At 39.8% G+C, this 23,373-nt stretch overlaps 1 protein-coding gene across 5 annotated transcripts in view; it reads left to right on the forward strand.

The window, feature by feature from the left end:
• The first annotated feature begins 560 nt into the window (after window positions 1-560).
• Window positions 561-23,373, forward strand: part of LOC125451036 (stabilizer of axonemal microtubules 2-like) — a 40,073-nt gene continuing 17,260 nt past the window's right edge. The window contains exons 1-2 of one of the 5 annotated variants that reach the window (XM_048527710.2): window positions 583-674; window positions 2,711-2,843. Coding sequence is in view for 3 of the 5 variants with exons in the window: in XM_059645029.1 (XP_059501012.1) it covers window positions 1,463-1,503 (41 nt within the window). In the remaining 2 variants the exon portion in view is untranslated. Of the gene's footprint in view, window positions 675-1,173; window positions 1,504-2,710; window positions 2,844-23,373 lie in introns of those variants that run through there. The other 4 variants (XM_048527711.2, XM_048527708.2, XM_059645029.1 and 1 more) reach the window with 4 other exon arrangements.

Genomic DNA, 23,373 nt, shown 5'->3' on the forward strand with positions numbered 1-23,373 from the left:
GCTTGACGACTAGCACTAACACGACCAGCTGAACGGCGTATTTCCAGGCTAACTCGAACAGTTGTAATAGTTCAGATATTTAGGTACTTAGTCAAGACGTCTTCTCTAAATACGTTTTGAGACTTTGGTCTCTCGAGAGCCACGTTCTCCTTATCCGTAACAAATCTGTGGCCTTGTTTGATAACGCATATGTTTACATACTCGGAAATCTATATTCCAAATTTCTTTTGCTATATACTAGACAACCTCTTCTTCAAGATGACAAATTCCACGCTTCTCCGTTTAACACCTGCGCCTGACATTAGCTCAACTTCACAGCACCTGGCTTTTTTGGGGTTGGGCGTCGCATTTTTTAAAATGTGCTTTTGGAAAGCATTTTTGGTTTTTTAGGAGTCCAATCTTTTAAACAGTAAATATTTATGTTTGGGCGAAGACAATTGTTTGTGACTGATCTAATGTGTTTCATCTATTTCAATTTCAATCCTAATTAAAAAGGATTACGCTCACCATGTGACGAGTTCGAGGAATGCAGGGTGAGGTGTTCCTGTTATTAGGGCTAATTGCTTAGATACGCGGCGTAGGTGTATATCCAATACAGAGTGCAGAGCAAGACTCGCACTGACTGTCGTCTGCACCATGAAGAGGAAATGTATTTGTGAGCTTTGCACCTGTGGGTATGTATATAAGAAACTGTTAGGCCAATGTTTGGCTCTTCTTTTGATCGAGTCCGGTAGCTAAAATTAGACAAGTTAATACATAGCAACGACTTAGAGTGACATCATTTTTTTCATGAGGTAGAAAATCGTGCAGCAATAATGTGCAAGTACATTGCAGCTTTTGCTAACACCGTGACCTGTAGATTAGCTACTGGTTAAGAGGGTTAATTTCCCAGATAGCCCACGTTTATCTGATGGGATTTGCAATTAAGAAATGTTTGAACAAACCTTTCGCCTCCCGTCTTAAAACCGTAGGTTCCAAAGGAAGATGTTTTTTTAAAAAACGCTGCACACTAAAAAATGTTGGACTACGTTGAAAACGTACGCAGGATGGTGTTGGTAACTCAATAACAAATAATCTCAACAAGTCTATTTACTTTTTTTCTGGGTAGTAATAAAAATGAGGTGTATGGAATTCGTGACCAGCAAAACTGATGTGAGGGAATTGACTTTTTATACGCAACCCGTAGCCATAGAAACACTTACATAGTTGTTGCTAGTGAGTTTTATTTAGTATCAGTATCACAAATAGAACTAGCACGCTAAATCGCCGAGATCTAGAGCAGTTTCCATCTGCAAATACATTGAAATCGACCAAAAACCAGCGTCCTTATAATTGTTTACCGTTATGAAATCGCCAGGAGACCTCCAGGCACGGTCCACGTGTGGACCATCCAGTCATATCCTTTGCACCGGTGCCAGCGACTTTTAACCTCCAAACTGGGACAAAGGAACACTATCCTAAAATGTATGTTACTTTTTTCGTGTTTCTAATTGCCCAACTGAGGTAAGGGAGTCTTAAGTTACTGGGAAGAGAAGCATTTAAGTTTTTTTATGTGCTGATGATTACAGAATTCTTTGGAAAAATGACATTATTTTTAAAATGTTGAAATGGTAGAGGGGAAACTGATCTTCCTTTAATACTGTACAAATACTGAGGAATTTTCAAGTAAATTATTTTTCTTCCTTTCAGCTCTCCAATAACCATGTGAAAATTGGGAAATTATGCTTGTGACTGTTTTCGTGTGCCTTGCTACTAGCAAGTTTAGCAGTAATGGTGTCCCTAATTCTCCACTCTTTCTTTACATAACTCTAGTTCCTCATTAAGTTTGTCTTCTCCAAGACCTTAATATCCTTCCTAAATTATGATGTTCAGAATTGAGCACTGCTATAGCTGGTACATAACCAAAGATTTATAAATATTTAGATTACTTCATGCTTATTTTTGTTGTTTTTAAACAACATTTTCAACATCTCTGCCGACATTTTAAAGAAACTGATGCTAAACTGTAAATCAGATCATGCTAATTCCTCCCCCCCCCCCCCCCGTGGGAGTAGTCAAAACGAAGTATTAGCCAAGGTTGTGGGAGTGTTACCTGTTCGAGTACTGTGTGGGGTTTAAAATGTATTAGAACAGATGGACAAAGGGGTAAGGGCTGGGTAATATAGTGCTTTCCAGCAAGCTTATTACAATATAAATAAACCAACACATCAGATGTAGCTACTTTTTTTGGATAGGAGTCTATTTGACGGATGAACAATGAAAGATAATGAATAGCATTATGGTGGTATGTGTGTGGAGGCAGTGCTGAAATGCACGAACTACAAAAGTAATCTCAAACCACGCATAAAATAAAATACAAAAGTGCATAAGTAGTATGAAAAGATGAATGTTAAAGAAATCTTAAGTCAAATGGGATGAAAAATTAAATAACCCAGTGTTAATTTTAAAGTTATTTAAGGGAACCATTTTTTAATCCCTTTCAAATGAAAAACTGTAGAATCATAGTTTGATACAACTATATGGCAAAAAGTACCAGGAGAGGTTTTGCATCTTGAAGGTCGTGTGATTGTGGTGTATGTTTGTGGATATGCAACGTTGTTACTACTTGTAGCAGTGAGGAGGTTGCCTTGAGACAGTGGCACCAGGAGCATCTGAGTTAAGGGAAAAATTGCCTAGCAACAGCCATTTCAATTTGCTTCTGAAATTGTAGTTTCACAGATCTGCCAGACACTGCCCTCAGATCCAGAAGCTTGCAAACAAGAAACATCTCTTTCCTGAGAGTGGCAAAAGACAAAAAAACCCCACAGATTCTGAAGTGAATTCCAATGTAAAGAATGGCCCAGGTACACATTAAATCAAACATTAGCCATTACTGTGTGGGCACCATCATGTTACTGTTGCTAGAAAACTAAGGAACTGAGAAACAACTCATCTGGCCCTTCTGGTCTGGCCTAGAATTCTAGGTTTTGTTCATTCCGGTTTCTACTTTTCCACCCATAATACTTGCGTCAGACTGCTTTTTGTCTTACTGATGAATGTGCCTTTGGGATTTTAGTGTTGTAGCTTGGGTTGTGTATTAAATTGCTAACCCTTCCTTTTGCCATTTATTAAAGAATATGCTTGTTTACAATAAAGTTATTTCCTGTTAATGTTGAAACCTGCTTTTTTTTTAAAGCTCTGGAAAGCACCTGTCAGACAAATTGTTCAACTTGATGGTTTACCTGAAATGCCACGAATACCGTAACTTGTGGAATTATTAGCATACATTTCCAATTCAGCCATGTCACTTAACAGTTTCATGGTTAATATAGTATTACCACATGAGCATTCCAATGCAAATGATATTCGGACTGAAAACTACAGATTGGATAGGGAGAGGTCCTCATTTCTGAGAAATAGTATTAATAAAAGTTCTAGATTATCCAGCGTTGAAACCATGTCAAACATAGGACTTGGGAGCAGAAAAAGATAATGTCATACCGTCGAGCCTACTCTGCCATTTAATAAGATCATGTCTGATTTGGTAGGGGTCTCTATTCCTTTCTTGTCTGTTCCCTGTAACCTTCGACTTCGTGGTGTATTAAAAATCTTTAATGTGGGCTTGATTAAATTCAGTGGCCAATTATAATTTCCATATCTATCTACACCATTAGTTCAGATCATTGATAATGGGAACTGCAGATGCTGGAGAATCCAAGATAACAAAATGTGGAGCTGGATGAACACAGCAGGCCAAGCAGCATCTCAGGAGCACAAAAGCTCAGGATGCTGCTTGTCCTGCTGTGTTCATCCAGCTCCACATTTTGTTATATTAGTTCAGATCATAGAATGTTTGGATGGCCTTAGCATAGGAGATGTTTTGCCCATCACTTCTGTGCCAGCTCACTGTAAGAGCTCCCCAACTATTCCCTATATCCTATAAAACTATGATTCTTTCCCATCAGTTGTTTACTTGTTCCGTTTCAAAACCCTGATTCAACCTGCATCTACCATACTGTTGGGCAGTGAATTCTGCAAATTCCTATAACTTTTTTCTTGTCATCTTAAATTCATATCCTTTGGTTCCTGTACCTTTCCAGTAATGGGAAGAGTGAACCTCTAACTGTTTTGAACACTTGATCAATTTTCTTCTCCATCCTTTATCATCTCTAAGGAGAACAGCCCCAGCCTTTCTAATCCAGCTATGTAGCTGATATTCCTTGTCCTTGGAACTATTCTCATGAATCTTCTCTGCATTCTTTTGGGTCTACATATCCTGCCTAAATTGTGGTGATCAGAATTAGACAGATTGCTCCAGTTGGTACCTAACCAGAGTGCTTTTTTTTTATATAAAGCAAAATCTTTTTTATCCAGGATCCATCTGTCTTACTTTCTCAGCACAACTTCTCTCTTTTATCAAATAGTACATGTGCCCAAAAATATCTTTTTCTTGCATCCTTTTTTAAAATCTTTCTTGACACTTCTCCCTCCTTGTACTTCCTAACAAATGTACAATTTCACAGAACTCTGCAGTAAATGTAATTTGTGTTCTCCTGCTTATGCTCTCTTGAGGTCTATTGCTATAATTCTTAATGTTCACAACATTTCCAAGATTTGTTGTCTCTAAGCTCAAATTTGTGCTTTGGACACCCACGTTTATACTAACAAAACAAATCAAGAAATGTAGTGCTGTAATACTGACCTCTGGAAAATGCAAGGGGAAGGTGAACAGCCAGAGTTCATGGCCTATGTTGATACTAATGACATAGGCAGAAAGAGAGATGAAGTCTTGCAAAGAGAATTTAGAGAGTGAGACTGGAAGTTGAAAAGCAGAACGTCTAGGGTTGTGATCACTGTCTTGGCTACATGCTAATGAGGCCATGAATAGGAAGGTCACACAGTTGAATGCATGGCTAAAGAGCTGGTATAGGATGGAGGGCTTCAGATATCTCTCATTGGGAGAGGGTGGTGAGAAACAGCAGTAGGTCGGCATGTGGAGTGATTTGAGGAGATGGTTGCTATTTAATCAATGAGCCTAACAGGAGAAATAGGCAGGACCAGGCTAATGAACGTGGCATTGTTAGGAACAAAAACAAAGTTGCTGGAAAAACTCAGCAGGTCTGGCAGCATCTGTGGTGGAGAAACCAGAGTTAACGTTTTGGGTCTGGTGACCCTTCCTCAGCAGTGTTAGGAATTCCTCCTTCCTTCCCCCAGACCATGATGCCACATGAGACATCAAGCCATTGTATAAACTCTGGTAACTAATCTCATTTCACCTGGTGACCTCTCTCCCCTCCCCCACCCCTACTGCCTCCAAGCTGATAGTCTCTCAGTCCCACACAGCTCACTTCTACCTCTGTCCAAAAATCCACAAACAGGACTGGCTGGACAAACTAATTGTTTCAGCCTGTGCCTGCTCCACAGAACTCCTGTCTTCCTACCCTGACTCGGTCTTGGCTCCCCTGATGCCAACCCATACCCACCTACTTCCATGATTCCTCTAATGTTTTACGCCAGTTTCAAAACTTACAGTTTGCACGCTTTGGCTGCTCCCTCTTTACCGTGGGTGCCTGGTCCCCACCAACTCGGTCTTAGGGCTCTCTGCTTCTTCCTGGAGCAAAGACCTGAACCATACCCACCAACCACCACCATCCTCTGCTTGGCTGAGCTCATACTCACCCTCAACAACTTCTTTCTTAACTCCCCTCGTTTTCTTCAGGTAAAGGAGGTGGCCATCAGTATCTGCATGGGCCCCGGTTATGCCTGTCTCTATCTGCATGGGCCCCGGTTATGCCTGTCCCTTTGTAATGTGGAATGTTCCTTGTTCCAGTCCTATTCCAGCCCCCATCCAAAATTCTTTCTATTATATCATTGCTGCTTCTCTCAATCTCTCATTCAGAATTCGAAGTTCATCGCTTCCAATTTCTACCGTACCCTTAGTTTCACCTGGCCTATTTCTGACCACTCCTTCATTCTCTTTCCATTTCTCAGGATAGACTGACCACTAATATCTACTATAAACCTACTGACTGTCAAACCTACTTGGACTGTACATCCTCACACCCTGCTTCCTGTAATGAATCCATCCCATTCTCTCAGTTCCTCCGTCTCTGTCGCATATGGAACATAGAACAATACAGCACAGGCCCTTCAGCCCCGATGTTGTGCTGACTTATTATCATACTAAGATCAAAGTACCCCGCATATCCTACATTTTACTATCCTGCCTGTGCCTATCCAAGAACATAGAACAGCATATGCTCAGATGAGGCCAACTTTGACAAGGGAGCCTACGAAATGATACATGGCCTGATGTGTCATGGTGGCAGCATGGTCCAGGGGAAGGTAGGAGGAATTCCTAACACTGCTGTGTTTATTTGCTTGGCCCTGGCTGTTCCTTCAATTAGACTTATTGACTAAACATCAACCTTCTCCTCAATGGTGGGGCAAGTTCAACCAAGGATCCCCTTGCACCGTTGCTGACAGGGCCCGCAATCGGGTCCAACCCGTCGCCCAGGCTTCTGTCCTCACCCCTTCTGTTCCCTTCCGCAACAGCGATAGTGTTCCCCTTGTTCTTACCTACCATCCCACCAGCATCCACATCTAGAATATAATCGGACACAATTTCCACCACCTTCAGCGAGTTGCCACCACCAGATACATATTCCTCTCCCCTCCCTTGTCCACCTTGCACAGGGACTGGTCCATCTGGGACACACACGCCTTCTCTTGCTTTCACCCCAACCACAGCCCCGCAGCACCTTCCCCTGCAACTGCCGAAGATGTAACAGCTACCCATTTACCTCTTCACTCCTCAGTATCTAAGGGCTCAAACATAGCTTACAGGTGAAGCAACACTTCCCCTGCACTTCTCGGACTCTAGTCTACTGGATTCACTGCTCACAATGTGGTCTCCTGTATGATGGGGAAACGAAGCGTATGCTGGGTGACCAATTTGTAAAACATCTACCTTCTGATTAAAAAAGACCCTGAGCTACCTGTTGCCTGCCAATTTAACACGCTAGCCTGTTCCCTGTCCAACATCTCTGTCTCTGGCTTGCTGCAGTGTTCCAGTGAAGATTCACACAAGCTAGAAGGACAGCACCTCATTGGGGGCTCTGCAGCCCTCCAGACTTCAATATTGAGTTGAATAATCTTAGGGCCTAAACTCTCCTATGTCCTCATGTACTAGCCTCCTATCCCCCACCACACCCCAACACATCAGGCCTTGTTATCACATAGCCTGCCATTATACACTACCTATTGTTAGTCACTAACAGTCCCTATTAACAGCTATTCACCCTCCCAGCCTGATTGTTATCAACTCTTTTGCTATCCAACTGCTCTTCTCTCTCTTCAGGGTCTATCCTTTGTCCTAACATTTACTCCCTACCCCATTCTCCTCCCTATTTTCTGTATATAAACCAACGTTTCTCCAGCTATCATCAGTTTTGAGGAAGGGTCACCAGACTCGAAACATTAACTCAGATTTTTTTTAATTTTCACAGATGCTGCCAGACCTGCTGAGCTTTAACAAAAACATAAGTTGCTGGTATTGAACACAGCAGGACTGGAAGCAGAAGAGTATTTATTCTAATTCAAGGAGTATAATGGGCAAGCCAAATCAGTTTAAGAGCTCGGATTAGTACATGGGACTATTGATGATGTAACCATTACAGAAATTTGATTGAGAGAAGGACAGGACTAGCTGAAAAATTCCAGGGTTTAGATGATTTCAGGTGAAGTGGTAATGATGTGAAAGAGGTGGCGGAAGTTGTATTCCTGATTTAAGGACAATATCACAACTGTACTCAAGACATCTTGGAGGGCTCATCAAGTGAAGCTATATGGGTAAAACTTAGTGGCTACACCTTTCTTATTCCACTTTTATTATAGGCCTCCTAGTAGCCTGCAGAAGATAGAGCAACAGATATGTAAGCAGATTATGGGAGTTATATATTTTTTAAAAAAACAGGGTTATGATAGTGGGCGATTTTTAATAACCCAATATTAGGGCTCCCTTAGTGCTGGGGCAGAATTTTTGTTCGGTGCATCCAGGAGAGTTTCTTGAAACAATATTTGGATAGACCAATGAGAGAAAGAGCTGCCTGAAACCTTGCATTGGGAAATGTGCCTGGCTAATTGATTGAAGTTTCAGTCATGGAGCAGTGATCATAATTCCATAAATATTAAGATAGTTATGATAAGACTGGTCCTCTGGTCAAAGTGCTAAATTGGTAGGTTAATTACCACAGTATTAGGCAGGACCTGGAGAAACTGGATTGGAGCTGGATGTTTCAGGGTAAATCCACACCTGATGTATGAGAGTCTTTTAAAGGCCAGTTCATTTGAGTTCAGGATCAGTATATTCCTGTGCAGATAAAATATTAAGATGGCATGATTTGTGAACCCTGGATGATGAGATATTGAAAGATTAATTTTAAAAAAGCACGTGTAAGTTTAGGAAAGTGAAATCAAACAATGCCCATGGAGTATAAAAGAAGCAGAAAATAGCTTAAACAAGCAACCAGTAGGACTGGAAAGAGCCATGAAATGTCATTGGCAAGTAGGATTAAGGAGAATGCAAAGACATTTTATACATATTTTAGGACTGAGGGTAGCTAGGTAAAGTTAGTTACATTCGAGGATAAAGGATTGAATTTATGTGCAGAGCCAGAGAATTGGATGAAGTCCTTTTAATGAGTACTTTGTATCCGTATTTACTGAGGTGGGGGGAGAAGGATATGGGTATAGGTAAGAATTAGGTATGGGTATGTTGATGTTCTGGGGCATGTCCACATTTAAGAAGGAAGTGATGTTGGATATCTCAAACCATTAAGTTAGATAAGACCCTAGGGCCTGATGGTATCTATCACAGGATACTGAGGAAGGCAATAAGAGATTGCTGGGGCCTTAACAGAGATCTTTGTATCTTCTTTAGCTTCGGGTGAGGCCCCAGAGACTGAAGAACAGCCAGTGTTATTTCTTTAAAAAAAGCAACAGGGATAATCGAGGGGAAATCGTGCTGAGACTTACAATAGTGATAGGGAAATTTATTGGAAAAGATCATTAGGGATAGGATTTACTAGGAAAGAATGACTTCTTGGGGATAGTCAACCTGGGGGAGGCCTTGTCTCAAACGTGATTGAGATTTTTTTTGGATAGAATATTGGTTTGGTCATAGAGTGTGTGTGACTGTGGAGGAGTGTCTTTCTGACTGGAGGTGTGTGAGCAGTTGTACCCCGCAAGAATTGGTGCTGAGTCTTCGGTCTGTGAAAACAGTGGCCGGATTAGTTGCAGACATCAAGAAATTTGGTGGAGTTGTGGTTAATGAGATGCTTATCAAAGGATACAGCGGGACATTGATAAGTAGCAAGATTTTGGGCAGAGAAATGGTAGCTGGAGTTTAATCTGGACAAGTGTGGGGTGATGCATTTTGGGAGGTCAAATGCAAGAGAAGAGTATACAGTAAACAATAGGACCCTTGAGCACTGAAATAGGGAGGGATTTTGCTGTGTAAGTCTATAGCTCCCTAAAAGGTGCAATACAAGTGGAAGTGGTGGTAAAGAAGCTGTTGTAAACCATTTCAACTCCCCGTCCCACTCCTTGGACGACATGTTCATCCTGGGCCTCTTCCAGCACTACAACGATGCCACCCGAAGGTTGCAGGAACAGCAACTCGTATTCCACTTGGCCCTCTGTTGCGCCGAACTGTGAACTAATCTAAGCTTCCCCCCCACCCCCCCAACTATCCCATCATTATCCATATGCTTATCCAAGGACTGTTTAAATGCCCCTAATGTGGCTGAGTTAACTACATTGGCATGCAGGCCATTCCACGCCCTTACCACTCTCTGAGTAAAGAACCTGCCTCTGACATCTGTCTTAAATCTATCACTCCTCAATTTGTAGCTATGCCCCCTTGTACAACCTGAAGTCATCATCCTCGGAAAAAGACTCTCACTGCCCGCCCTATCTAATTCTCTGATCATCTTGTATGTCTCTATTAAATCCCCTCTTAGCCTCCTTCTCTCCAATGAGAACAGACCCAAGTCCCTCAGCCTTTCTTCATAGGGCCTGCACGCCAGACCAGGCAACATACTGGTAAATCTCCTCTGCCCCTTTTCCAATGCTTCCACATCCTTCCTGTAATGGGGCGACCAGAACTACATGCCATATTCCAAGTGAGGCCGCACTAGCGTTTTGTACAGTTGCAGCATGACACCACGGCTCCGGAACTCAATCCCTCTACCAATAAAACTAACACACCATAAGCCTTCTTGACAGCACTATCAACCTGGGTGGCAACTTTCAGGGATCTATGTACATGAACACCAAGATCCCTCTGCACATCCACACTACCAAGAATCTTTCCATTGACCTGGTATTCTGCCTTCCTAATGTTCCTCCCAAGTGAATCCCCTCACATTTATCCGTAATAAACTCCATTTGCCACCTTTCAGCCCAATCCTGCAGTTTATCCGAGTCTCCCTGCAACGTTCTTCCACACTCTCCACCGACTTTAGTGTCATCTGCAAACTTACTAACCTATCCACCAATGCCTGCGTCCAAGTCATTTATAAAAATGACAAACAGCAGTGGTCCCAAAACAGTAACCGGACTCCAGGCTGAATATTTTCCATCAACCACCACTCGTTGCCTTCTTACAGAAAGCCAGTGTCTAATCCAAACTGCTAAATCTCCCTCAATCCCGTGCCTCTATATTTTCTCCAATAGCCTACCATGTGGAACCTTATCAAAGGCTTTACTGAAGTCCATGTACGCCAAGTCAACTGCCCTTCCCACATGCTTGGTCACCTTCTCAAAAAACTCGATGAGGGTTGTGAGGTTTGCTCCTTTATCCATCTTCCATCAGCCTCCCCATCTCTCTCTCTCTATTTCTCTCTCCCCCTCTCTCTCTCTCTTTTTCAGAATCCCCTTCCCGTCCCCCATTTCTGAAGAAGATCCAGACCCAAAACATCAGCTTTCCTACTCCTCTGATGCTGCTTGGCCTGCTGTGTTCATCCAGCTCTACACCTTATTATCTCAGATTCTCCAACATCTGCAGTTCTTACTGTCTCTGAATCAGTTTTCCAGGATGTTGCCTGGATTAGAGTACGTTAGTTATAAGGAGAAGTCAGAAGCACTTAGATTGGTTTTTGTTTTTGCTAGATTGTCGGAGATTGAGGGTGCCCTGATAGAAGTATATTTAAATTACGAGAGGTATGGATATGGTGGAAAGTTGGAGCCTTTTTAATAGAGAGAAAATATCGGGTACTGGAGGAATAAGTTTAAGGTGAAAGAGGATAAATTTAGATGTGTAAGGTAACTTGCCTTTACACAGAGTAGTAGGTGTGCCTTGAACACACTGGTAGAGGAGGTGGTAGAAGTAGAGATGATAGCAGTGTTTAAGAGGCGTTACTTTTGAATGGCATCATGGTTGGCATGAACATTATGGGCCAAAGGGCTTGCTCCTATGCTGCACTGTTTTATGTTCTATGTAATTATGTCCCTTTTCTGCACTCTGAAGAACAACTGTTCTTGACCTCTCCTCCTTCTCCTCTCACTCAGCCAGTTTTGGATCCCTGTACTTTAGTCAATCTCTATCCAACACACATGGAAACTTATTTTCGTTGCCTCCTTTCATTCAGTCCTGGTGACTTACCAACCTCATGTAGGTCACCCTTTTTAATAAGTCTTCACTTACTAGATCACCTGCATTGCCTCTGTCTCTCACCATCACTTGTGCAAGCAGCATCTTCTTGAGAAAAGTGTAAAGTATTCATTTAATATCTTGGGTGTGCCCTTTACTTCCCTTTTGATCCCTAATTGGCCCCATTTCTCTTGTTGCCACCAATTTACTATTTAAACACTTGCGAAAAATTTTTTGGATGCCCTTTTACAATAGATGCCAGTTTTCTCTAACACTTTCGCTTTGCCTCTTCTATTTTTCATTTGCTCACAGAGCTTTCTACGTTCGGCCTAGTTCTCATTTACTTGTAAAATCTGCCATATGCTCCCTGCCCCTTTTTTTCTTGCTTCATCTCGCTTTCTGTAGATTTTCAGGATCTTTTGGAGTTGTTTGTCTTATTTCCCCCCCCCCCCCCCAACCCCTCCAAAGGCAGCCCATTGTTCAGTCCCAGTTTTGCATGACAATTTTTCATTCCAAATTACCAAGGAGGGACAAGTTCATTCTTGCCCCACTAAAATTGGCCTCCCACCAAACTTGTGTAGCTACTTTAGATTACTGCTTGCCCTTTTTATTTTCATGGCTTGTGGTGGTATAGTCATTGACCATGATATCGATATTTTCTTATCAACCTGTTCAGACAGATGGAATTGCACATCCCTGGAGCAGGCGGGTCCTGAACCTGACCCTCCTGGCCCACTATCACTGCACTACAAGGACCACCTCAAAACCATCCTATTAAAGACAGCTTACAATGGGCAACAAATGCAGCATAGACTACCTCAAATAGATGTACAAATTACAACTAAAACAATGTTTTAGTTGTAATTTGTACGTCTATTTGAGGTAGTCTATGCTGCAAAATTGTGAAACACACATCGGTCAAGCTGGGACTGGATTTCAAAGATTTAAAGACAGTTGACCACAACAAAGACAAACAACTGGTGTTGAAAACCACAAATTAAGACTGACTACATCAATATCCAGTTCAATCTGTAGAAAGCTATGAGGAAATAATTATAGTTGCATTTTTTTTTTGAAGGGTGCATGTTGATGTGATTCAGAACAGCAGATAGCATTGGAGATAGCAGGAATTGGTTGTCTGTTGGCTTTCCACTTCCTTGAAGCTATCAAAGTTGAAGGGTTATTATTGAGAATGATTTGTCAATTTATCTGAGTAAAGGAACTGATGTATAACCATTCCAAAAGTTAGATCAACTTTTTACATTGGTTAGAAATGATTGATTGATTAAAATTTGCATATGTAGTGTTGTTTAATTTGCTGCAGTACTGATTTTTAATTCACAATGAACATAAATTTGGCTCAATAATCGATAAGAGCTGGCCACTGCTGGTTGGACTAGCATTTGATTCCTGTTACCATTCCCTAAAAGCTACCATGTTCAAGTAAATTGTTTAATACTTGAAGCCTATCTTTCCAGAAATATTGTTTTAATGCCCACGGTAATGTCAAGGTGGAAAATTGCACATTGTCAAATTGCAAGTGAGGCGAAAGCAGGAGAGAGTTTGTGGTTTATAAGGTTGCTATTTTCCTTCAACTGCAAAGATATTACTTGAATTTAATGTTGATGATGTTTACGCCTCAGATGTCGTCATCATCAATAGTTTGTCAACACAACTTAGGGTGTTAGAATGAGTTGCACAGGAGCAATAAAAGAATTAATGTAAGTAATCTTTTGCAAGTTGCAAACTGCTTTTCTGTCAGCTTGAATCAGTCTAAAGCAAAGGAAAAATTCTACTTTTTTAATCACATGGTTTTGGTTCAAGATAGGGCAACGTCTAGAACTGCCTTCGTGCTTGGACTTCAGTGTAACATTATTTATTACACATTATGATTATCATGAAAAACAGTATTTAATGATAAATATACCATGGTTTGACTTTGATTAGACCTTACCTAATGCAACCATCTTCTTGAAGTACTGATGTCCATGTGTTCATCATGAGAGTTCTCTTGTCTAGAATGTCCTAACTCCACTATCACTCCTATTTTTACTGTGACATGTAGCTCCATGACATCATCATGAGGGTCCTGCAGGGCCCCAAAGCCCTTACACAACAAATGATTTGGATATTTATCTTTACAAGCCTAATCCAGGGTCCATGGGCGCAAGCTAGACTTCATTGCTGAATGTGAGATTGTGTGCTTCGTGTAGCGTGTGAAAGCCTACATTCTGGCATTCTGTTTCACATAAGTAAGGTGCCCTTTGACTGACCTAGTTAATATTCAGTCGTCAGTCAACACAGCCAAAACGTAATTAATTACGAGGTTTTATAATGACTAATCACTGCTGTGTTTACCAGTACAGGTCATAGCTTAGCAACATAGGAATGGTTTGAGACATTTTGGACATTTGTCATAAACTGCTTTAAAAAAGAAATCCAAGTCTTTCTTCCTGCATTCTTTTATGAGTCATTCACAATGGCCATTATTTTTGGAGCGGCCTCGTAAATGACATATTATCAGACCGACCTGTTTTCCAGCACACTCAGCATCAAAGTAGAGTCAAACACAGTGTAAATATGGAAGTTGTAGAATAAGTATGTCATAGAGAATTAAAACTTGGAAGTGTGTATGACTTATTTTACCAAACTTTTAACTGTATCATATTAATAAATCTTGTAATTTTTAATCAATCTTAAGTAAGAAAATTGATCATTTCTGGAGACCGTAAGCAGTAAGTTTTGTTAAGGGAAGTTTTTCATGGGTTTTGCAAAGGAAATGGATTGGAATTATGTTGTCATTTTTCAATGATCTCAGGGTTAGGATGATGGGTATCTTCAGAAGTTAGTATTGATGGGGTTGTAAAAGGCAGGAGACCAATACATATGGAGAGGCAATGGTCTAAAATTCTACCAAACATAGGAGACAGACAGGGTATTTGGATGTCAATTTTTGAAAGTGTGTTTGAGGCGGCTGGAGATGGAGGTAAATAGTGTGAACATATGAGTACAAATGGGGGATAAAAAAGGGAGATGCAGATTAAGCTTGAGGGCAAGAGGACCTGGAGAATTTGGATTTTTCTAAAAGGAAAACTAGATTGGATATTCTCTCAAAGGTTTCTCATGTACAATGTAGCTGATTTGTTAAACTATGGATGGGTTAAAGGCAGGAGTACTTGCACCAAAGGTAAGGGCAGAAGGCCAGAATAGATTTCAGAATTGCAGTGGGCCAAGCCCTTGGGAGAAATCTGAAGGGGAGAATAAAAATGTGAGAAAATTTAGTTATTTAGATCTTGAGTCAAGCTAAGTCTGCAAGTACTGGGCAGATGGTCAGAAGGGTGAGGGAGTTAAAAATTTGAATGCTGTTAACGAGTTTGAGAGAGTTCTTCCTAAATGATTTGGCATCAATTTCTTCTTGTTTAAAGAAAAACTTCTTATAGTCTAAAATAACAGTTTTGAGAGACTTGAGCAAATTACATGTGTACCACCCTTTCAAACAACCAAGATTCTGAAATGTCAATGATAGGCATAAGGTATCCTGCCATCACTAAGATAACGGAATATAAAACTGTTTTTATAACCTCAAATGATAATTGATTGACAAATGACACAAAACATTTGCCTAAACAAATAAAATGCATTAGCAATTTGTATTAAAGTGTATAACTGAATAATGAACGGATGTATCATTTAGATGGTTTCTTGCATTTTAGGATATAAATGTCAGCAGCAGTTGTATTGAATACTACCATAAGATGGCAGCATATACTTTTAAACTGGTATTGAATTATCTCTTGAAATAATCGCTGGCTCTCAACAGTCTAAGCATTTAGAGGAAGAACTACCTAAATCCAAGGAACCTACAGCACAACTAGTTAATATTTCTGTTAGAAAAGTCAATGGAGAAGGTGTTCCTGACGAACATTTGACGGAGAAGGCACAGAACATTCCGGAAGATATGTAACTGATGTGTAATTTTGAGAGACTAAATTCTAATTATTTTTATTTTGTTTTATGTAAGCTGGACTGGTATCCGTTGGAACAGCATACCGTTAGAATCTTTGTTTTACTCTGGAATAGTTAGTAGTTGGAAGGGTTTTTGTTTGGTAATTAATAGCTTTTAGAGTTAGATAAATAAACTGTGTTATTTGTGGATTATAAAATGACTTGGGGGTTTATTTTATGTAACCACTAGAAGTTGCTGAAAGGCATGTTCCAACAATTTTCAAACTGCTTTTACAGATTATACGGTGAGGTACTCCTCTTTAGTGTTTCAGTTTTTAGTTCTCGGGATGGGGTTCAGCACCTGCTTTATAACAGTGCTGGAAGGGAACGAAGAGCAAGGTGGGAGAAGGGTGAGCTTGGAGATCTTGAGGCAGTGATGGTCCAAATAATTAATTCATATTTGTGACAAGTACGTTCTGTACGAACAAATGACACATTTAAGCAATGTCCCTATCTCTCCCGTTTCCATACCATTTTGCCATAACATGATACCCTGCTCCCCTACTGTGCCTTAATTACACATGCTCATAATACAACACACACTGACTTACTATTTGGATATAATTTAGTGAAAAGAAAAACGGTGAATTCAACTCTTTTATAATTGTCCTACAAGCTGGATTTTGGTGTCTACATGGGAGTAATTACGGCAGCAAGCTGCAGCAATAAAGCGATGATTTGATTTATTTGCATGTCATATTCAGACATCTTCTGGCAGACAGACTAAAACATTGAAAGAAGAAAACATTGTTGTGCAAAATAATTTCCCTGATATGGAAAGAGAGAGAAAAATTGCAGTGTCCTTTTTTTCCCTTTTAGCTTTAATGCTTTTCCCCATGTAGAATTGAAAGAGCCACATGTAAACACTCAATGCGAGTGGATCCACACCTCCTCTGTTATGAATTATTTTCACTTAATGAGGTATGCCATATTTATTTCATTGAATCTTGATCAAATGAAAGACTACCCATGAGATGAAAAATGAAATATACTCAGTAACTGAAGACACTTGAAATGCCTTCTGTTTTGTACAGCTGAATGTGTGTTTGGCGGGGAGCAGAGAAATTTTCTGTTTTTAAAAAAACTTATGCAAATGTTGCACAACAAAGTTTAAGGAACATCACTCATAAAACATTTTTACAGCTTACAGAACTTACCACAACAATAGTTGTGCAACTCAGTGTTATGTGACATGGTCAGTGTGTCACGATACTTTTAAGAAGCATGGTGGTGATATCATCACTGTATCATAGCGTGTGACCCAAGGATATAATGATCTCATACTCCAACTCATCTGTGATCCATTGATGCATGGCGCACTATTGAAAGCGTACCGCTCTCTGTTGTAATCTACAAATTCAAGGTTAACCCAGACAGTAATGTGCCTGTGAATGTAATCCTTGTACATGGTCATTTTTTTTCTAAAAAAACGTCTGTTATTCTTTGACACCAGAATCTCCAATGACAATTTATTACAGAATATGACATTGCCACATCTGGTGAAAACATCCTGCTGGAGGCAAATCTGCAACAATTACAGATCATAATCTGTCTCTTCATTTTAACAGTATTGAAAATGCTTTTGCTGTTGCCATTCATACCTCTTTTTTAGACCATTTTTTTCCTGTTCTATTATCTATCCTGTTACCTTCTCTTCCTTTCACCAGGCATTATCATCCCTTCTATCCTTTTTAGTCTCTCCTGTGTTCTATTTGTCAGAAGTTTCCCTTTTGTTCTTTCTTTCCCTCCTTCCCCTTTCCTGTCTCTCTTTCCTCTCACTCAACATCTGTCAAATCTAACTCTTTCCAGTTCTCACGAAGGAAGAGACATGACCTGAAACTCTTCCTTTTTCAGCTGATGTTGCCAACATTTTCTGCATCCCTTTATCCTCCGGTAAGGCTGCACAGTTTGGAATAATGTTATCAGATCACTACTTTCCTGACTTTCATCCAAATTAAAAGAGCATATCTTATCACGTGGTCCCTGGTGTTATGCAAAATAACCAGCTCAAATAACCAGAGTTTTGACTCTGGTTATTCAACTCCATTGTGAAAATATTGACATTTCTGCTACTCCTAGCTTTTTTTTAGAAACTATTTTCTCTCCAGAGTTTTATAAACTGAGCTATTGGACTTGTTTCTTGGATTGAACAAAACCTGGAGTAGGGGAGGTGTTGAGGGGAATTGTGTGGTATGGTAGAACTGAGAAATGATTCATTATCTTTTCAGAACGTATATCAAGCTTTTTAAAATTTTTACACTTCAGGCGAAAGGCTGCAATGTGTGACAAAGTATGACCAAGTCAATGTAATAGTGGAATAGAGATTAGGATAGCTGTCTCTAATCCTGATTTCTGCTGGTGAAAAGGCAAGCACACCTGAGCTAGAACACTTCACATGTGTGTGAGAGACAAAGACAGCAGATGAAATTCAACCAAGTAGACTGGATGCCTTCAGAGATAGCAGGAACTGCTGATGCTGGAGTCTGGGATACCAAGGTGTAGAACTGGATGAACACAGCAGGTCAGACAGCATCAAAGGAGCAGGAAAGCTGACGTTTTGGGTCTGGACCCTTCTTTAGTCTGGATATTTTTACACTTATAGAATTGTTCACAACCAAGAGAATGTCTTTAGAATGTTGTAGTGGAAAAGATTAATTGTCTGGCTTTATCTCCCAATCTTGTTTAGAATTGTGGCTTTCCCAGGGAGGGATAAAAGCTTTAATTTGATTACAATGAACTTAGCACAAACAAAGTATTGAAGATGTAACCTGCTGTAATTCGTATTAAGACTAGTTCTGATGGCCGAATACTGAGTCACCGCCTGTGCTCTGCTGTTCTATTTGTTACACATTTTATACCATGCTGCCCTGTCCTCCCCATGTCACTAGTTACTGCATAAATTGCAGAAAATGTTCTTTCTTGGCTTCAGTTTAAATAAGCAGTACAAAGGAGGCTTCTTGGCCTGTGACTGCGTAGTTATGATCTGCTGATTTTTGGAAAAATCTGCTTTAAAGGTCTTTATTTGTTTTCTTTTAAAAACAAATAGAAAGGACTAATTTGAAATGGCTCTAGTCCCAGGCATTGGTTTGGATTCAGCTAAATTTTTTGGAGGTGCATGGAACCTTTCTTCACCTCCAGAAGACAAAGGACAATCGACAATTTAATTATGTTTTCTTGGTTTCATCAAGGACTTAACATGTCCTAATGACAGTTATAAGCAGACCCCAGGAAAGTCCTGCAAGTTAACTTAGTTCCATGTAGACATCCCTGGTGAGGAGGGATGAAATGGCTCCCCTTCTCTTATTCAGCCACATCCTTGGTGATTGCAACAAGTTTAGTTTGTAAATGGCCTCTCTCTCATTTATGCCATTCTCCCAGATCAAATGAAATTATGCTTTAGGAGGAACCTATATGTTCAGGCTTTGAGTTAACAAAAAGAGTTTAATTATGAAATGCAAAAGATAGAGATTAGGAATAACAATTGAGTTTTACAAAGGTATTCGGATGAGTCTTTTTTGGGTGATTTAGTGAGGAGTAGATGGGGGAATGTTGATATTTGAAATGTCCATTTCATGGCTTTACAAATTATTTCAAATGCTTTTTGTCCTGTTTCCTTTTGACAGCGGTTGGCCATCATCACTTAGGCAACAGAAGGGCTCTCTCACTATTTCCTTTTGACTGTCTTGTTTGGTAGCTTGTTTCTTGCCCGAGTGAGAGCGATATGTCATCTGCAATGCAGAGGTGAGCAGAGAGAGGTTCTTCAACTGTGAATCTGAAGGCATGAGCAGTCAAATGCAGACTATTCCCATGAATACCTCAGTTAACTAGCATACCTTCCACTTGTGCACACAGGCCAGGGTTGTAGACATTTTTAAAAAATTATTTTCTTGGAGCAAACCGCAACTAATATCTTCAAGAGATGGCTTTCTGCTCTGATGGGTGAGTTGGTCAGTACCTTGTTATCTCTCCTAGTTATGCCTGTTTCTGTTTAAACCTTCCCTGACACAATAAAGGTACAACATTCCATGGGACCCACACAAGACTTTGCCAGACATCGTTGAACTTTCATTTCCAGTCTTTCTTTTTTCTGTAGCAATCCCTTTGTTCCAAAAAGGCAAAATTAAAACTCCAAAATATTATTAATACTTTAGCGTTCTGATCTATTAACATCATGTTGGGTTTGAGAATGTAAATTGGGGACAGGTTAGAATGGAAGCTTGGAGTATTAGGTGGTAAAGGGGCTCATTTGGAAGTGGCAGTGCCTTAATTGGAGCAGAACCTAGATTTTTGTATAGGTCACATTAATGATAGCAAAGGCAAGGAAGCTATGTGTACAGGGAGATATAATCTGAACCATTTGGAAGAATTTCTTTTTGGTGAGGAGAAAGACCTCTCAAAATACCTAATGATCGGCTTTAGAACTGTTGGGTGGTTTAAAAAACTACACCTGCAGAAACAGAAATCAGTAATCTTATAATTTTTTTTTGTTTTCCTTCCATTCATTCCAATGAGAGGTCACCAAACTGAAATGTTAAGTTGGTTTCTTGCACCGCAGATGCTGCCTCACCTTCTGAGTATTTCCTGCATTTTCTAATGATGTACAAAACGTTGGTGATCAACCAACAATGTATTTTCCACTTTGTACTTTTTTTTTCTAGTGATCTTAAGACATCTTTCACATTTTTAAAAAAATGAGATGCAGAAATGAGCAACGCAAGAGATGTTTGACACGGGAAGCAGTCAGCTCAGCGAGCCAACCAACAACTCCAACAGCAACCTGAGCTATAGGCCGCTTCATTAAAACATTAATCTTGAAGTAGTATTGATTCCTTCAGTAATTCCAAGCCAGGTTTTTCCAATTCACTCTAGGGTTAGGAATTTTATGGAGTTATTGCCTAGAGCGGGATTTGCTTCTAAAGATTTAGTGAAACCTATTGTTACTGAAAATGTTTCCATTGCCTGAGAAGACACGAGTAGAGTTTTGAGTTTTGTTTCGCCGCAGGGATTACATGCTCCTGATACTATGAAAAAAACTGCACATAAACCTCAGGTGTTAATTACATCAGAAATATAATTTTAATGAAATAGCATGTGACTATTAAATATTTCATAATATTTAAAAACAAAAACACAGACATTGAGTTGGAATTGTTGTTCTCTTACTATCCTTGTGTAGTTGAGAGTATTTACTCGTGTGTGCAAATGTGAATGTGTTTGTTAGGAGGTGGTGTTGGTGTGTATTTAAAATGGAACTAAATTTCCAAATATCCAGCAGTTCTCTTGCTTTGTGTTTTGAGTTTGAACGCAAACTTTTCAAGCTGTTGCATCCCAATTGTCTGTCCTGGAGAGGCTGGAAAATATTCTGAATCCCCCAGAGCTTATTTAGTATTACAGATGAGTTCCAAAAAACTGTGTACAGTTGTACATATTAACTACAGTTAACTTAAATTTTAGGTTATATGTATGACCCATCCAAATGAATTTGGAATTACAACTGATTATTAGGTATTTGAGTTATGAAGGCTCCTGATTCACTAAAGTTTTGACAGGGCTGAATAGGATAAATCATCAATGAATAAATATGTAAAAATATATATCTTGAGTAATGTGTAGCTACATAAACCTCAGCCTAGAAACATAACTTCTGCATTTGTCTCAAAGATATTTGTGATCGGGTTAGCAAGAAACTTCCCACAACCTCATCTATTTACTTGTGTACCTGCCCCAAACCAGTGTTAACCAGTGCCAATTAGCCTGTGAAGTTCAATTGATTTTGTTATTGACTAGGTAGCTGATGTTCAATTGATATACTATTCTGATTGGATACTGTTAAATGTTATGCTACTATGATCACTATTGCTGAAATCCTCCCCCACTGTGACATCTCCACCTGACTGACCTCCATCCCCAAGACAAGGCCCAGCAATTATTCTCACAGAATAGTCGTTATTACTTGATTTGAGGTATTCTCTGGACCAGCAAATTGTAAAAAGGAGACAGTAGATTGTCAAAATATTAATGAGCAATATACTCACAACTATGGAATATTTATGTTAAGTGATATTGAAGAATTCCTTCTTCTTGTAAATTCCAATGTAAAACAATGCAGAAATTGTTTGACTGAAACCTGGTGCTAGGATCAGATTTGTATTCCAGTTTTATTATAGTTGTTTGCAAAAGCAAGAATGATCCTTCAGTATTTTATGTAGATTGATAAAACGGTTATACATTGCCATTTTTGACTTTACTTTGTTCATTCAAGGGTGCAATCTACATTTGGAATTTTCCCCTCCTAATGTGACTGCACAAGCTTTCCCCAGTGGTCAAATAGTTATAGTGGTCTGTTATTCTGTCTGGCCAGAGAAATGCCAATCATTTGTCTGAAATTAAGTTTCAAGAAAACATTGCGGATGTTGATGCATTTCTCAGGTTTTCTGTTAAATTTGTATCCTCCTGAAACTCGTTGACATTTGTTTTCAGTCCCAGAATATGTAGTTGTAATCCACAACTAAAACTGTTAATATGCTCCATTTTAAATTTTAGTCTTTATTGAAACAGGAGGGAAAACATGACCCCTCCTTGGTGAGTACTTTTGGCTCAGATTTAGAAACTGCTGGCATGTCAGAAGTTCAAAAATAGTTTCATGGTGTATTTTCCACAACTACAAAAACAAAATTATCAATATAAAATGTTATCATTCTACATGAGATAACAAGGTGTAGAGCTGGATGAACACAGCAGGCCAAGCAGCATCAGAGGAGCAGGAAGGCTCACGTTTCGGGTCGAGACCCTTCTTCAGAAATCTTTCTGAAGAAGGCTCTCAACCCGAAACATTAGCCTTTCTGCTCCTGATGCTGCTTGGCCTACTGTGTTCATTTGGCCCTACACCTTGTTATCTCAGATTCTCTAGCATCGGCAGTGCCTGCTGTCTCTGTGTAATCGTTCTACATGGTCTATTTTCCAGGCAAAACAAAATTAGTGGGGCAAGTTTACAATGGAATTACTGAGAGATGCATATACTATTGTGCTAATCAGAAACTTTATCCTGCCTTTAATATTAAATAAGGAAGTAATTGTTATAAGAACGGAGAAGGATGAACTTCTTAATACGTATACTTCCTGTTCCTGGCAGGAGTTGTTGCACTGTCTCACACTGGGAAACAGAATAGGCTAAAAGGAGATAGACACACTTGAAGAGCGTCTTGAGAATAGGGATCATAATAGCAAAAAGCTTAGGTTAGTTATGTAGAAGTGCATGAAGCATTGCAGAATCAGCTTACTTGGAGGATTAATTTAAGTAAATTTGAGGGATTCTTCTTTTGTAAATCAGAAGTTAATTAGTGGCAGATAGATACATTGTGGGGCAATGGGTGACGTTTTTAAAGAGGAGATGCTTTGATACTGTCTTGACACACTTCTCCAAGGAGGAAATGGATGACAACATAAGCTCAATTTGTGGATGACAAAGGAGTTGTGATACAGTCCTTTTCATTCTAATATCAAATTACAAGGGAGAATTAGGCTGAAAACAATGGCCGAGTGGTATTATCGCTGGACTATTAATCCAGAGACCCAGATAAATGCTGCTTGGCCTGCTGTGTTCATCCAGCCTCACATTTTATTATCTTGGAATCTCCAGCATCTGCAGTTCCCATTATCTCTAATATTCTGGGGGCCTGGGTTTAAATCCCTGCCACAGCAGGGAATTCAGTAAATGTCTGGAATTAAGAGTCTAA

This window comes from Stegostoma tigrinum, chromosome 3 (genome assembly GCF_030684315.1).
Source record: "Stegostoma tigrinum isolate sSteTig4 chromosome 3, sSteTig4.hap1, whole genome shotgun sequence".
NCBI classification, from domain to species: Eukaryota; Metazoa; Chordata; class Chondrichthyes; order Orectolobiformes; family Stegostomatidae; genus Stegostoma; species Stegostoma tigrinum.